This window comes from Peromyscus californicus, unplaced genomic scaffold, assembly GCF_007827085.1.
Source record: "Peromyscus californicus insignis strain IS unplaced genomic scaffold, ASM782708v3 Scaffold_8__1_contigs__length_139910024, whole genome shotgun sequence".
NCBI lineage: Eukaryota > Metazoa > Chordata > Mammalia > Rodentia > Cricetidae > Peromyscus > Peromyscus californicus.
Window position 1 is genome coordinate 34,187,448 of NW_026294606.1, and position 14,669 is coordinate 34,202,116.

General features: G+C 48.8%; 1 protein-coding gene across 4 annotated transcripts in view; it reads left to right on the forward strand.

Annotated features, from left to right (window-relative positions):
- Positions 1–852: 852 nt before the first annotated feature.
- Positions 853–14,669, forward strand: part of E2f3 (E2F transcription factor 3) — an 85,484-nt gene continuing 71,667 nt past the window's right edge. Inside the window, exons 1-2 of one of the 4 annotated variants that reach the window (XM_052727985.1) lie at positions 3,581–3,866; positions 13,084–13,164. In XM_052727985.1, the coding sequence (XP_052583945.1) occupies positions 3,849–3,866; positions 13,084–13,164 (99 nt within the window). In that variant the 5' untranslated portion in view covers positions 3,581–3,848. Of the gene's footprint in view, positions 2,699–3,580; positions 3,867–13,083; positions 13,165–14,669 lie in introns of those variants that run through there. The other 3 variants (XM_052727983.1, XM_052727982.1, XM_052727984.1) reach the window with 3 other exon arrangements.

Consider the following 14,669-nt stretch of genomic DNA (forward strand, 5'->3'; position numbering starts at 1 on the left):
ACTGACTCATACGTTTCCTATAGGGTTTGAATGTCACCTCGGGTAAATTAATAATAATAATAATAATAATAATAATAATAATAATAATAATAAACAATAGTCAGGTGAAAGGACTCAGTGTAATGCAACCCTCATCACCCAGTGAACACCTTACCAAATACTCTACATTTAAAAAATAATGTGGCTGAGGTCGGCCGATATATCTCAGTCTATCTCAACAGCTGTTTTGCACAATTCTCAGCTGCTAAATGAAAACCTGGTCATTCCACCTTTCCTCGCCTTCCTCCTCCGTCTTAAACACTCTTCATTGTGTGTGTGGTGGGGGAGGGGAGTACATGTGAGTGTACATGCTTGTGTATGCATGTGTATATGGAGGCCAGAGGTCAACCTCAAATGTCTTCCTCAATAGCTTGCTACCTTGTTTTTTGGGATAGGGAAGCTCACTGAATCTGGAATTTACCAACTGGCTTCACTGGCTGACCAGCAATCCCCAAGGATCTTCAGGTCTCCCAGCTCTGGGATTAGTGATACATGCTGTCACGCTTAGCTTTTTAATGTGTTAGAGATCAAACTTACGTCCTCTTGCTTATGGAAGGTAAGCATTTTACTAACTGAACCACCTCTCCAGCCCCACAATAATTCTAAAGATCCATGAGTATTTGCTTCAATATAGAAGTCAGTTCGACAGCCATTTCATTTTTCCTGATGACATTTTCTGATTTACATATATACATATATGCATATATTCCCCACCCCCACCCCCACCCCCACCCTTTTCTTGTTTTTTCGAGACAGAGTTTCTCTGTGTAGTTTTAGTGCCTGTCCTGGATCTCACTCTGTAGACCATGCTGGCCTCAAACTCACAGAGATCCGCCTGGCTCTTTAATCCCCCCTCCCCTCTTTTAAAATATGTTGGGTTAGGTTTGGGTTGTAGTGTTTGCTGTTAGCTGGAGAACTTCCTGCAGTCTGAGGATGTAAAGAGCCGTAAAGAGCCGAGTGCCTTGGCAGGCGGCTTTCTCTGGCAGTCCCACGTCACCATAAAAGCCTGTTCTTCTTCGGATTACTGCATGGCGGATTAGAAACCCGGGGATCAGTTCTGGGTTAGCCCTGATTAACTCCCCTGGGTGTTTCTGGGCCAGAGAGGGTGTCTGTTAGACTAAAACCTATACTTGCAGTACGAGTTCACTGTACGAAAGAGTTAATTTTTACTTAAACCCAATTCGGGCTAATCATGAAGCTACCAGGAATGATCTGGAATATGAACTAAAGTGTGCCTGCAGTCGCGTCAGCTGAACCTTCTACCCCCACGCTTCGGTCTGCCCACATGCTTCTGTCTATCAGCCTTGGCCTCCGGATCCGCTCTCGCGCCATTGGTTGGATTTCAGGAAGGAAGAAACCCAGGATTTAAAGGGCTCAGTTTTCCACCTGCCAGGCCGGGTCCAACATGCCTTTGACACGTATTTGGGAGAACCTCTAGCAGTTCTTCATTTACCACACTGATTGGTTAAAGGAAAAGGAGTCCCCGAGGGTGTCACCTTGACAATCTCCAAAACCGAAACTTGCGCTCAAGATTAGATCCACACTGCGTCTGCGAGGCAGAGTCCCTGCCCAGGTCATCAGAGCCAGCCCCTCCGGAGGGAACGAGGGCGGGGCCTGGGATAGGCGTGGCTTTCCGTGGGAGAGTAGGATTTTGCCCCACCTCCTAGGAAGCCTGCTCTGCTTCCAGCCAATCAGACTGGCCTATGCAAATAGAGCCCGGGTCACCCCGGTAACCATGATGTATGGGAGCCAATGGAAACCAGCCAGTGGCGACCTCGCTCCGGGATTGGTACTAAAGTAAGACGACAGGGATCCAATGGACTGTGGGAACAGTCCTCGGCGGGTTGAGGGGCGGAGATATGCAAATATGGTTTGAAAAGCCGGCGGGAAATCTGAGTTTCGCGGGAGGACCTTGGCGCGTAAACCGTATCCCTTCATTCATTGTCAGCAGCAGCTTCCTGGAGCCATTTTTCAGCTGCCGGCCGCAGCACCCGGGCTGCCGCCGCCGCCTCGCAATCCGTTGCATCGGCTGCCCCCGACGCCTCCATCTCCCCTCGGGGCCTGATATCCGTGCGGCCGGGACCCTCCTCTCTCCAGACCCCCGATTATTTTTGGCCCCGGGGCCTGTGCGGTGCGGAAAAATAAAAAGAAAAGAGAGAGAGAGGGTTCGGAAGCGCCGGGAGGGGAGGCGAGAAGGAGAGACTTGGAAACTCCGACTGCAAATAATAAAGAAATTGAAAGCAATACGTTAATATATCGTAACACTAAAAAAGAGCAGGAGCGAGAGATGAGAAAGGGGATCCAGCCCGCCCTGGAGCAGTACCTGGTGACCGCCGGGGGTGGGGAGGGGGCGGCTGTCGTCGCCGCCGCCGCTGCAGCCTCCATGGACAAAAGGGCACTGCTAGCCAGCCCCGGCTTCGCCGCCGCCGCCGCCCCGGGCACGTACATCCAGATCCTCACTACGAACCCTTCCACCACGTCCTGTGCCACCTCCCTCCAAAGCGGTACCCTGGCCACCGGCCCCCTTCTCCCCAGTGTCCCCGGCGCGGAGCCGGCCGCCGGCAGCCTCCTCTACACCACGCCACAAGGACCCTCCAGCAGAGCCGGGCTGCTGCAGCAGCCACCAGCACCAGGACGCGGCGGCGGCGGCGGCCCTCCGGTAATACCCTCCCTCGGCAACGTCCCTAGCCCAGGTGGGAGGCGGGCTCCCGGGAGCGGTGGCTGCGAGAACGCGAGGCTGAGCATCGTGGGCCTCGTTGCTGTCCCTCCAGCGTGTGCTTATTGTTAGACTTGGGGTGCTTCCCTCCAGGCGCTGGGAGGACCTGGGGGCCTGGGCAGGCGCGCGGGACAGTGGGGAGTCCCTCTTTGCGAGCCACATTCAACACTCCAAAACTTTTCGCGCCCCCCCTTCTTTTCCTGCACTTTTCCCTACCCCCACTCTCCCCTCCCCTGCAACTCGAAGCTTCCTCTTTCTCGGGCGTAGGAAGGGGTCACGCCCCGGATGGAGAAGGGGGTGGGGGAGGGAGTAGTGCACTGGAGAGTGGGGGACCCCAGCGGGATGTAAACCGGGGGACCCGAGGCGTGCCTGCCTCCCCTTCGGCCTCTGCTGCCCCTGGGCGGCCGGGGGTCCCACAGGCGTGCTCCGAGCGTGGGGGCTCCAGTGCCTGGCACCTTTGGGGACCTAGCTCCCGGCAACAAAGGGGATCTGGGAGGTGGAGGGGTATCGCGGTGTGGGAGGTGGAACTGAGAGCCCCCGGGTGGGCCAGGGCTCGCGCTGTCTGCGACAAGGGGCCGGCGGGCGGGTGCTCCGGCCTGGGCGCATCTCCGCGGTGGCAGCGGCGGCGCCCGCGTGGCCGGAGCGCCGGGGCCTTGCTCACCGGGCCCCGGGCCTGCCCTTGACCCGCCTCTCCCCTTGCCCCTTCCTTCCCCGCCCTGTCCCCCTCCCCGCCCCCCGGCGACGGAGGGCGGGGGCAGCCGGGTTCCCGTCCCGCCGCCAGGATCTGTCCCTTCTCTCCGGGACCCGCCGGTGACGTTTCGCACACGTGCGCGGAGGACGCGCCTGTGACTGGGGAGGAGGTGGCGGCGGGAGGGGGCGCTGGAGGGGGAGAGGGGGCACCCACTTCCTCCTGCTCGCCGGCTCCCAGGCCTGGGACGGTCCCGGCGCCCTCGCACCCAGCACCGCCACCCTCCCTCTCCCGTCCCCACCCCCCCACGGCGCCCGCCCTCGCCCGGCGCCGCCGCTCCGCTCGGCCTCGGGCCCCCTCTCCAGCCGGCCCCCCACCTCCCCCGGAGCCAGGCTGCTTTCGGAAATGCCCTTACAGCAGCAGGTTAGTGACCCGGACCGCGCGGGGGCCCGAGCCACGGCCGCGGGGACCCGGGATCCCCGGGGGGCCCCGAGCCGGAGGATAGGCGACCGAGCGGGGTTTTGGAGTGGGAACGGGGGGGTTGGGTGCTTGAGGGAAATGAGTAAGCAAGAAAAATCTAACTAAGTAAATCCCCGGCCTCCGCTTCTAGGAGCCCCGGGGCGGGAGTGGCCGCCCCCGGGGTGGGTATAGTGTTTACGTGTGTTTCTTTTGGGGGGAGGATGGATGGGCAATTGAAACCCAGATGAGGGCTTCACGCCCGTGGCCGAGTTGAGCCGCTTTCTGTCTTGCTTCCCTTGTGCTGAAGGGGGAGGGGGCGGGTCAGAGGGTAGGGTGTCTGTGGGGTTCCCAGGCCACCCGCCACCCCCTCCCTTTGTCCCTGTAATTTATAAAGCGCCTTTGAGAGATGATTTAGGTCAGTATGCGGCTTCCCTTTTTGTTGCTACTAGAAAGAAGTGTGGCCCCGAGGTCTCCCCTTCTTCCTTTCTCTCCTGCATTCCTTCCTCCATGCCTCCTGTCTTCACCCGCGTGTTGAGGCTTGGCCCAGACCAGGCGAGAACCCACCCGGACTCAAGATATCTGTGGTTGCATGATAATACCAATCGAGGACCTCACCTAGTGTTAGGTCTAGATGTGTTTGTTTTGCACAATCAATATTTTGCTGGGGTCTTTTAAGAAAGTCTGTGCACATATATAGGACTTTGGGAAATGGGGTGGGTAGATAAATAATTAATTTTTTAAAATTCCCTTTCTGTCCATAATTTTGCACTGGGTTGGATCCTTAGTGCTTTCCAGCCTAGAGATACTTACCGGGGATGTGGATACAGTCCCAGTCAAAAGAGGCTCATCCTTTTAGTGACTAGGGTCTGCCAGCAGGGGGGAAGCCGAGTACAGTACCTGCTTACACATACAGTATCCAGTGTGCTAGATTCTCAGGCACAGAATATTCCATGCTTTCATTAGCAGTAAAGAATTTTGCCGGCTTGATTAAACATGCTTGGCCATACAATAAGCCTATTTCCCCCTACACAATCGGTTCCTATATCATAAATAACCTGAAACAACTGGCTATTGACATGCTTCTTGGATTAGATTCAGATTTGCAGGAAAAGTTATTTTTGATAATAGGAAATTGTGAGACTACCAAATTGCTCTTTTAAAAAAAAATCTTAGACTATTTGTTGGACCAGGTCACCGAGACTGTCTAGCCAAATTTATATATAGTTCACTGTAATTGAGTATTTAAAATATAAAAATATTGCCCTCGTCATCTTCCAAGTTATTTCTAAACTTTGGTAACCTTGCCATGAAGTTATTATTCCAGGAATATAGGTTGTTTTGAATTTGGATACTCGAAAATAATGTTTCATTATAAGAATATAAATGCTTCTTATACATATTCAGAAGTCTTTTTATGTAAGATTGTAATGTATGCTGAATCACTGGTTAATCTACACTTTCAGCGCTCTATCTTCTGGGAGGGGTACAAAGTTTGTCTCCCAAGTGCATACAAAGTCCTCAGTGTTGCAGGCAAAGTTTCATTTATTTTTTTTCCCTTATCAGTATTTCCTTAGGCTTCCAGTTAAGTCTTGAAATTTATTTGATTTTGTTTTTGAGGCAGGGTCTCTTAGAGCCTTGCACTCCTGATCTTGCCTTGAGTGCCCACATTCTGAAGTTAAAGACATGCACCACCATGTGTTTTGGAGTTCTGTTGATATTTTCCCCTACGCATGAAGGTTGGGAAAGGTGTATCGAATGAACCAAGATAGGACCACCCAAACATTCTGTGTTCAAGAGGAGGTGGGAAGTGGTTCTTCAGGTGATCAGAGATCTAGACCCACATGGGATCTAGATCAAGTTGTCGCCGGGAGCATTTAAGAGCTTGACAGAGCAAGACTGCCTTCTCGCTAACTGTAGTCTCCTGTCTTTATTTACAAGTTGTCTGCTGTTAGACAAATAACTTAATCTGCCAGAATTGTTCATTATTCTATAAAATAGGACAATAATAATACAACTTTGAGGGTTTTTTTTAAGTAATATGATAATACATACATGTACAGTACTTAAGCACCAAGGCCTGGCAAATAGTAGCTGCTCCATAAAATTAGTATTCATAAATCAAGTATTTTTATAACTCAAGAGACAGCATACATACTGTCCCTTTGTTTACCTGTATGAGCAGAATGATCCTAAGTTTTCTAAAGTGGTATGTAATTTCATTCTTCCAGAAAATTGAGGATCTATTAATGCAAGAGGCAGTAGCCTATCACGTCAGATTTACTTTAATTCAGTCATAGCAACCTGCTGATTATACTTTTCCAAAGAGCCCTCCATGCCTAATAAATCTCATCTGAGAATGGAGGACTGTAGATGCTATTTCAGCAGGGTCTTTTTTCCTGAACAAGTTTGAAAGAAGAAAAATGTGGGTTCCTGTGGTTCTGTATGCAGTAATCTTGCTTCTGCTGCGATGTATGGTTGATGCCAAGTTGAAGCTGGGAGAGACTTTTTAGTCACTACATACCCCAAAATGGATGTTTTACTATAATGCAGTGCCCAGACGTGGGCAGGACAAATCGCTCCACTATAATCAGTACCGAGGGCGCCACCCTAATCGTCCCTGGGAACAAAGCACCCTTAACTGAGCTAAAGCACCCAAGCCTGAGAACAGGAAAGGATTTTTTTAGTGTGTATTTTTCTAAAAATCGCCACCTTGTATAATACTTGGAGGAAGGACAGAGTCTGCGGAGTTTAACGGCGTACTGTGTAAAGTTAACATGGGAAAAGAATATCTACTCTGAGTTTAGGAATAAATACCAACACCTGGGAGTAAAAGACTGCCGTGGGGTGGGGGGATTATTTGGTGTCTTAGAAATAAAAAGCAGTAGTTTCCCCTTAACTTCTCAAACTGGCTTCTCCAGTGAGACCACACACACAACACACACCTTTAGTCCAATTGGCTATTTTGTCCAACTTACCCTGATTTATAAATAGTCCATGTGACTGGCTATACGAATTGTCCCAAACTTGCCAACTCCAATTCTTTTTACCCATCTACTTTTCAATAATATTTTAATCAGGATGGGTGAAAATCATTTACTTGGTATACTGAGTCTCCCCAAGGTCTGTGAAAGATTCCAGTCCCCACCCCCTATGCTGAGGGGAACATCCCTGAATTCTTTGAGGTACAAGTATGTGGTTTGATATGCATTTTCATGGTTGTTAGCAGTTTTAAATGGTGTTTCAGGGACTGTTTACAGTTGTTGAAGAGCCCCCGCCCAGTAATGTTTCATAGGACTAAGAAGACCAGATAAATGGGAAAGTATTATGTATAGGAAACCACAGATACAGGGCCTCCCTCCTCCCCATCCCGTCTGCCTTCTAAGAATGCCTGGGAAAGTGATGTCACACAGAGAAGAGATATACTACAGAAGGTACTAGAAAGCAGCAGCTCAAGAGACTGGCAAGGTGGGGTTGGGGTTAATACAGCTGGATTACTTAGGTGGCTTTCCAATGAGGGGGATGTGTAGTTTATTTTCATCTCATACTTTTCCTTTAAACATTCCCTTCAAATACTTAAGTTGTAGGAATGTGTTTCTACCCTGCTGGCCTTAGTGGGTGTTGGTCTTTTGGCCACAGTTATCTGCAACTTCGAAGATGTGGTCAAGCCAGGATGGAGTCCCCATAAACTTGACTTTGCTGGAGACCCAGAGTACCAGGCCAAGCTTGTGCTGTGTGATGTAAGGCAGGAGCTATGTTAGCCTGAGGTTGAAGCCAGTGAGAAGAAAGCTGATTGAATCCAGAAGATAAAAAAGAGTGACTGACTTCTGTTTGTATGGTGCCCAACTGTTTGGGGCCATTTGTAATGTCCATGAAGCATTCTTATAACTTGATGACAATATTTCAGGTTAGCATATTCAATACTTCATAAATGTGATGGTTTTGGAATCATAACCTGGGAGTTTATAAAACATAGTTCTTACTATCCAATCCACTTCATTTGCAGATGATACAGTTAAAGGCCTATTGCAGTTAAATTACTCAGCCAAGGTCGCAAGGCAGCAGGGGGCAGGCCAGAACTGAAACCGGAGGTTCTTGCCTTCTTATAAATCCTTGTGAGGAGAGGGCTGTCTTATATGCCCTACATGGGAGGCTTAGGTGTGTGGACGGTTTAAGTTTCCATCAGAAGTGGTTACACCGGGGTTTCATGAAGAAGTGAGCTTTGAACCACCAGCTCCGAAGTCACAGCTTATTCCCTAAGAAATCAAAGATATTTGTTAAGAAATAAAAAGCAGTAGTTTCCCCTTCACTTCTCATACTGTCATCTCCAGTGAGACCACACACAACACACACCTTTAGTCCCTTTCCAGTTGGCTATTTTTCTCCACTAAGAGAGACACTAAGAAATCAAGACTACTGTAGACACTCAGTGAAAAGGACTTCTAAGTGGAAAGGAATGACAGGTTTTCCTAAATAGTGGTAGCAATGTTTTTAAAGCTTGGTCTGATGTTTGAATTATTATTCTTTGGATGTGACATTTCTGGTGCCCTGAGAGAGAGAGAATGATTTTACTTAATAACAACAGCGTAAAAGGATCTTTGAAACTTTCTTAGGAGAGGGACATCCTGGGAAGTGTTGTCCTGAACTGTCCACATCCTGAGTGACAGACACAGTTTTTGCACGGTTCCCCGGGCCTTTGCATTGTACCATTGACCAAGGCTCTTCCTCTGTGGTTAGTGCCAGGAAGATTTCTGATGTGTCAAAGCCGCCGACCAGTTAACTCTTTCAGAGGAAGTCGTCTAAAGCCAAAACCCATTTCCTTAAAATGACCTTATTTTACTTGTGGAACCGAGAAAGCTTAAAAATAGAGTTGCTTCAAGCTCTGAAGCCGGAAAGTGAAACATAATCCAACATGGTTGCAGCTCACAGCCTGCCCTGGGACAGGGGTATCTGTTTATCTGTAATCCGCAAGCCAGGAAGGTGGGTCCCCTGTGCATAAGGGCTGACTTCCTGTGAGCCATGAGTAGCAATTGATGAGAGCCGGGTTATCAGTGAAGCCGAGTTCCTCTGGAAGCACATTTGGTGGCTGGAAGAGGTGAATGCCCTTGGCCTTCCCTGCCAGCTCTTGCCAGTCTGCCCTGGAGAACCTTGTAGTACTAGCATGCTGGTGAGTGATTGCTGAGAACAGCTCCATCCTGCTCTAGTTTCGTGATCTGTTGTGTGTGGCTGTGAACTCCTGGGTGGAGGCACTGAACACAGGGTCTGTATGTTTCACTCCTGCGTATGGTGGGGCTTCGGGAAAAGATAACCAGAGCAGCATCCTCACGTCTCACTTACACCATCACCTCTGCCCTTCTGCATTTAGCCTCTCTGTGCGAAGACGGTGGCCTGGGTATAAAAGCCACATTCTCCTCCGAAGAGGCAGGGTGAGGGACAGCCAGGTGTAAAGTTCAGCGGAGGCTGGAGGAGTGCCTGGGTCCCTTTTCTGCCTCCACCTGCCAGCTGTGTGACTCTTCACGTGCTACCCTCTTAACTTCTTACCTTACTCATCCTTCTCGGGTGGGGGAGTACTCCCAACGGGGAAGGAGAAGAACTGAGCTGATGTCTGGCCAGTGCTTAGGCCAGTGTCCCACAGAGGTCTGTAGAGTTGCCAGGCCCTTTGTGGCCATCTCTTGTACTGTATCCTGTGTCCTGTTTTTCTTCAAACCATTTCACCTCTAACAATGATGGTGACTGGGATGGGGAGCAGTATATTCTACAGTGGAGGGATGTTGCCTAGTGCCATCACTGGGCCCCTGGTCTTTGTTACCTCTTTCTAAGCTGCCCATTGACTTGGGAGGAGAAAGAGAAGAATAAGTTTCTTATTGTCATAGTACAATCAGCAGTACTAAATGTTATGAATAAAACCTTTATTTCTCTGATGGACCATGTTCGTGAAATGTCACAAGGAATGCAAATTGTGCTGTTAACATAGTTTCATGTCTGTACAGTAAGCCATGGTCTAAGACTAGTTCAGAAACTGGGGTGTCTTGGATGCTGAGCTTTAACTAACTTGGAGATTCCTGGGGTATGTATGTGAGGGCCGGGAGTGTGTCTTGCTCACCTCCAAACTTCCCACTCAGCCGTTTCTTCTCATCGTTCTGCGTTTGATTTTGGTTTGGAGAAGGTCTTGCGCCCAAGCTGGCCTCCAGTTCTTTGTCTAGCTGCTTCTAGTCTCAATTCTTGATCCTCCCCAGCACTGAGATCAGATACATGCTGCCACATTCCTCTTTGTTCCACGTGTCACATTCTTCATGTCCCCTCAACCCCTTTTGCCTCTTTCTGAGGGGTTAGACTTGCAGCCTTGAAAAACGACTTCCAACCAAGTGACTTGCAGCTCTTTCCCTGGCTTTGGGGTATGGTAAAATCTTGATTTGAGTTTTCCTGCCTTGTTTTACCTGCCTTCTTGTGTGGGTACCCCTGGGGGCGGGGGGGTTTGGGTGGGCATAGGTTGCCTCGAGAGCATTGGTTACCCCGGGTCTTTTTCCTCTTGCTGCCCTGCTCCTTTCTCAGTGGTCCTTCCAGCTCACCTGAAGAAAGTTCATGCAGAGTGCTGCCTGACTTCCCAAGCCTTCCTTGGACCACTTCTGACTTTTCCAGGCACGTCGCAGTCTACCTGATAGCCTACTTGTTCTTGGTTTTGCCTTTTACAAACCATTCCACCCGGAGATCAGGGAAGTTGGTTCTCCCTGTGCTCTCTGCAAGGCCTTTTGGATTGTAGAATGAACTGTTTGAGAGGCGGCGTTTTCATTAGATGCCTACAATGGGTTTGGCACCCCATTAGCTCTGTTGGGGATGGGAAAGAAGGATGTGGCGGGGCATCTGCCCACTCTTGAATTTACAATCTGTTTGGGGAGACAAGCTTTAAATACAAGTCGATCTGCGAGCAAGACTTAACAAGAGTGGGAAAGAAAACAAGACCATCTAGTCCTCTGTACGGTGCCGACAGGAAGTGTCAGAGGAGCGAATGAGAGGCACTGGACTTCACTGGGCTTTCATATCCAGAGGCCATGGTTTTTCAATGGCTGGTCTCAGAGCATATCCATGTATACCTTAAATGTTCTTGGGTGAATTCTGGCATGGTGACATACATCTTGAATCCCAGCATTTGGAAAGTGGAAGCAGGAAGATGAACACCTGGGCAGTATACTAAGTTCAAGGCCACCCACAAACCTGAGATAATATCTTTAAATTAAAAAAAAAGAAGAAGAAGTATCTCCCAGGACACTAAAAAATACAGATACCTGGGCCCTATCAAAACGTGTTGCCCATTGGTCCCTCTGGCTTAGCTTGGCTTTAATGCCCCAGACAATTTCGATATGTGCCGCCTGTTGAACATTCTTGACTAGGCTAAGGAGACTTGAACCCATGGTAGGGAAGCAGGAAGTCGGTTAGCATGAGGGCCACCAGTTGGACTGGTTAGTATGGGGAATAAGGAGACAATTGGGTATGTTAGTAGAATTGGTCTAGAAGTGCTTAGGAGAATTGCTGAGTTCAAGGTCAGTCTGGGCTAAAATGACCCTATCTCAAAAAAGCGGCGGGGGGGGGGGGGGGGGGGGGGGGGGGGGGGTCCTAGAATAGGGTTTGTTGCTTCATGAGCAAGTTAGGTAAGGGACAAATTGGAGGTAGGGGTAAGTCAGACGGAACAGTGCTGGCAAAGGAGCTGGGTGTTATCAAAAGGATGGCTAGAGCCCTCACCTTGGGTTGTGGATACCAGAGGCCAAGGTTCTCCTGTGAGTTGCCAGACATCCAACATAGTCTAAAAAATCTACCAGTTTTAAATTGTTGGTTTGATTGAAAAGGAAAATGTGCAGGCCAAACAAAATAGGTCTCTAGGCCAGATTTGGCTTAAGGGTTGCCACTCGGCAGTCGATGGTCTGTGGGATAATAATAGCCAGTGTTTATGGAGTGCCTGTGGGCATCGAGGGCAGTAGACTAAATGCCTTCTTCGCCTTAGCACGTTATCTGCATGGCAACCTATGAAGTGGGTGTTATTTCCATCTTTGTTCCACGCAGGAGGAAGCAGGGGTTAAGGGGCTGGCTTAAGGCCCTGGTAATAAGTGGGACAACCAAAATTAAACCCAAGGAGCCTGGCTCCAGAGCCTCAGCTTATTTCCTCTTTATCCTCTGTGGCCTGGCATTGGGTTAAGTACATAGCAGGAAAGCAAAATACCTGTCCAAAGGAAATAAGTTAGTGTTTTACCTCTGCAGGTTGAATAACCTTCATCCAAAGTGCTTGGGACAAGAGGTGTTTATTTGGGACTTTAAGACAGCCACTTAATGCTTAGGCTAACTTTCACTTAACTGTAGTTGAGGGTGACCCTAACTCTGGCCTCCACCTCCCAAGTGTTGAGATTGCAGGAAAACACCCTACCTGGCAGGTTGGGGTTTGTTTGTTTACTTGTTTGTTTTTAATACAGTGATATTTGCATATAAATAATGAGGTGATTTTAGGAATGAGACTCAGGTCTAAACACAGTTTGTGCCGTCACCACAGTTTTAAGGTCATTTTATACATTGTTTTTATTGATGTTGTGTAGGAAACCATTTTGTGATGTGGAATTTTCCACTTGTGAAGACATCTTGGAACTCACGAAGTTTCAGATTCTTAAAGTCTTTCAGATGTTCAGATTAGGGATGTCCAACCTGTTGTAAGTTTAGCCTAAAGCATTTGGTCCAGGTAAAGATTTCCAGGTTGCATCCCTGTCCTTAGTCGGAAGTGTGACATCTGATCCTGTGAAGTATGTAGGCAGCCAAGAATACACGTTAAGGTTCTCCAGCAGGCAGGAGTCTGGTATAGGATATATGATGCCCAACCCATTGTCCATTGTAGAGAAGAACAGACCTAAAGACCTTCGTCTGTGCCTACTAGCTTCTGGATTTCTAGGTCATTGCAAAGCAAACCATCCAAAGATGCGTTCAGAAAAGCGCAAAGGTGCCAGGCATGGCAGCGCGTGTCTGCATGCCGGCTCTGGAGAGGCAGAAGTCCCTGCAGGTTGGTCTTTGGAGTTCATTGGCCAGCCAGTCTAGCCCCCTTGGTGAGCCAGGCGCCATGAGAGACTGTCTCAAGAAGTAATGTAGACCTGGGTATGGCGTCCCTTGTCCTTATTACAGCACTCGAAACAGGCGTATCTCTGAATTCCAGGCTAGCCAGAGCTACACATTGAGACCCTGTCTGAAAGAAGAGGAAGAGGAGGAAGAAGAAAGAAAGTGCAGAGTGGTCAAGGTAGACACCTGATGCCTGTTTGCTATGTCCAGGCACCAACACCAGCTGGATGCCTTGGGTGGCTTAGTCTAGTTGTAGGCTCTCTGTTCTGTCAGTCTGATCTCCAGGAACAGATAACCAAATGGACAGAAAACTGGACTTGAATTGGAATAGAGCTGGGGTGTGTCTTTGGGGGCATGGGTACTATAGAATTGGCATAACTGGATGAAGGAGGTGGGTGGGGGTGGGGGAAGGAGATTACAAGATCATTCATTGACTCGTGATAATTAACTCCTGGGGCGGAAGGATAGTTGCTTAGCACACCCTGGGATGCACTGTGTGGAGAGAATGCCGGGTGGTGGGGAGGAGTATTTATGATGGGCTTTCTAAGGGTCTGGGCTTGAGCCCTGGAAATATTTGTGGCCCTGGTCTGGAGGTTATAGTAGAATTGCTCAGAAACCACAGGCCAAAAACTAGTCTCTAGTTTTTGGAGGGAAAACCACAGAGGTTATATTAGCACAGAAACCTTTCGTCATTTTGCATCTCTCTGATGTGAAGACAAATCAGAATCATCAGGTTGATTTGGTGGGGAGTGGGGGGATTGATACTGTCAGTGCTCCCAGAGACAAGCCCTCAGATGTCATTTATGATGCTTTACCAGATCTGCGCCTGGCTGCTAAGTTACCCTGACAGAGCCTAGGTTTTGCCCATGTCACAAAGCACGGGTCCAACAGGGCAGTGCCATTTGTAAGGACAGGGCATGTAATTACATCGGAAACCAATGTGGCCCCTTCATAATTTACTATGTTCTTTTGATTGGGCTAATAAGGAAAGAAATAATCTCAAAACTTTATGCTGTGTCAAATTAAAATTTTTAAACAATGAGAATGTTTTGGAAGATAGAGCCAAGTAGATTCTAAATATCTATAATTAATTTTTAAAAATATATAACCATGTTGGAGCCTGTTTGTGGCACTCCTTGAATTGACTGATTTTGTTGCTATATTGGGGAGCAAAGTGTGTAGCAATCACATTGATGATGTCATATGGTTTCCAGCAGTTCTTGTTACTGCCCTGCTTGTTAGCATCTCAGACACCCTGATTCTGGGACTAGTCTTTAAAGTGAGTGTTCAGCCCTGGAGACCCATGACACAGCAGTGGGGTATGGTAGGAGTGTGGGACTAGGCGATCTGACTCTAGAAACATGCTTTCCCACTTACCAGCATGTGACCTTTCACCAGTTCCATGGGTGAGACACACTTACCTAAAATAGTGGTCCGGTCTCATTGGCTGGTCGGCAGGATTAAATTAAATGAGAGAGAATGTTGATAGGAAGTTGGTACTTCAGGGCACCCTCCACTTCCCAAGGTAGGAAGTGTCTGGTTTTGGCCTAACCTTCCAGGAAAACAAGCTGTGTACAGTACTTCGTTGAACACTGCCTTTTGGTGGTGGTGGTGGTGCGTGTGCGTGTGCGTGTGTGTGTGTGTGTGTGTGTTTCCTGGTACTCTGGGGGTATACTTTTTGGC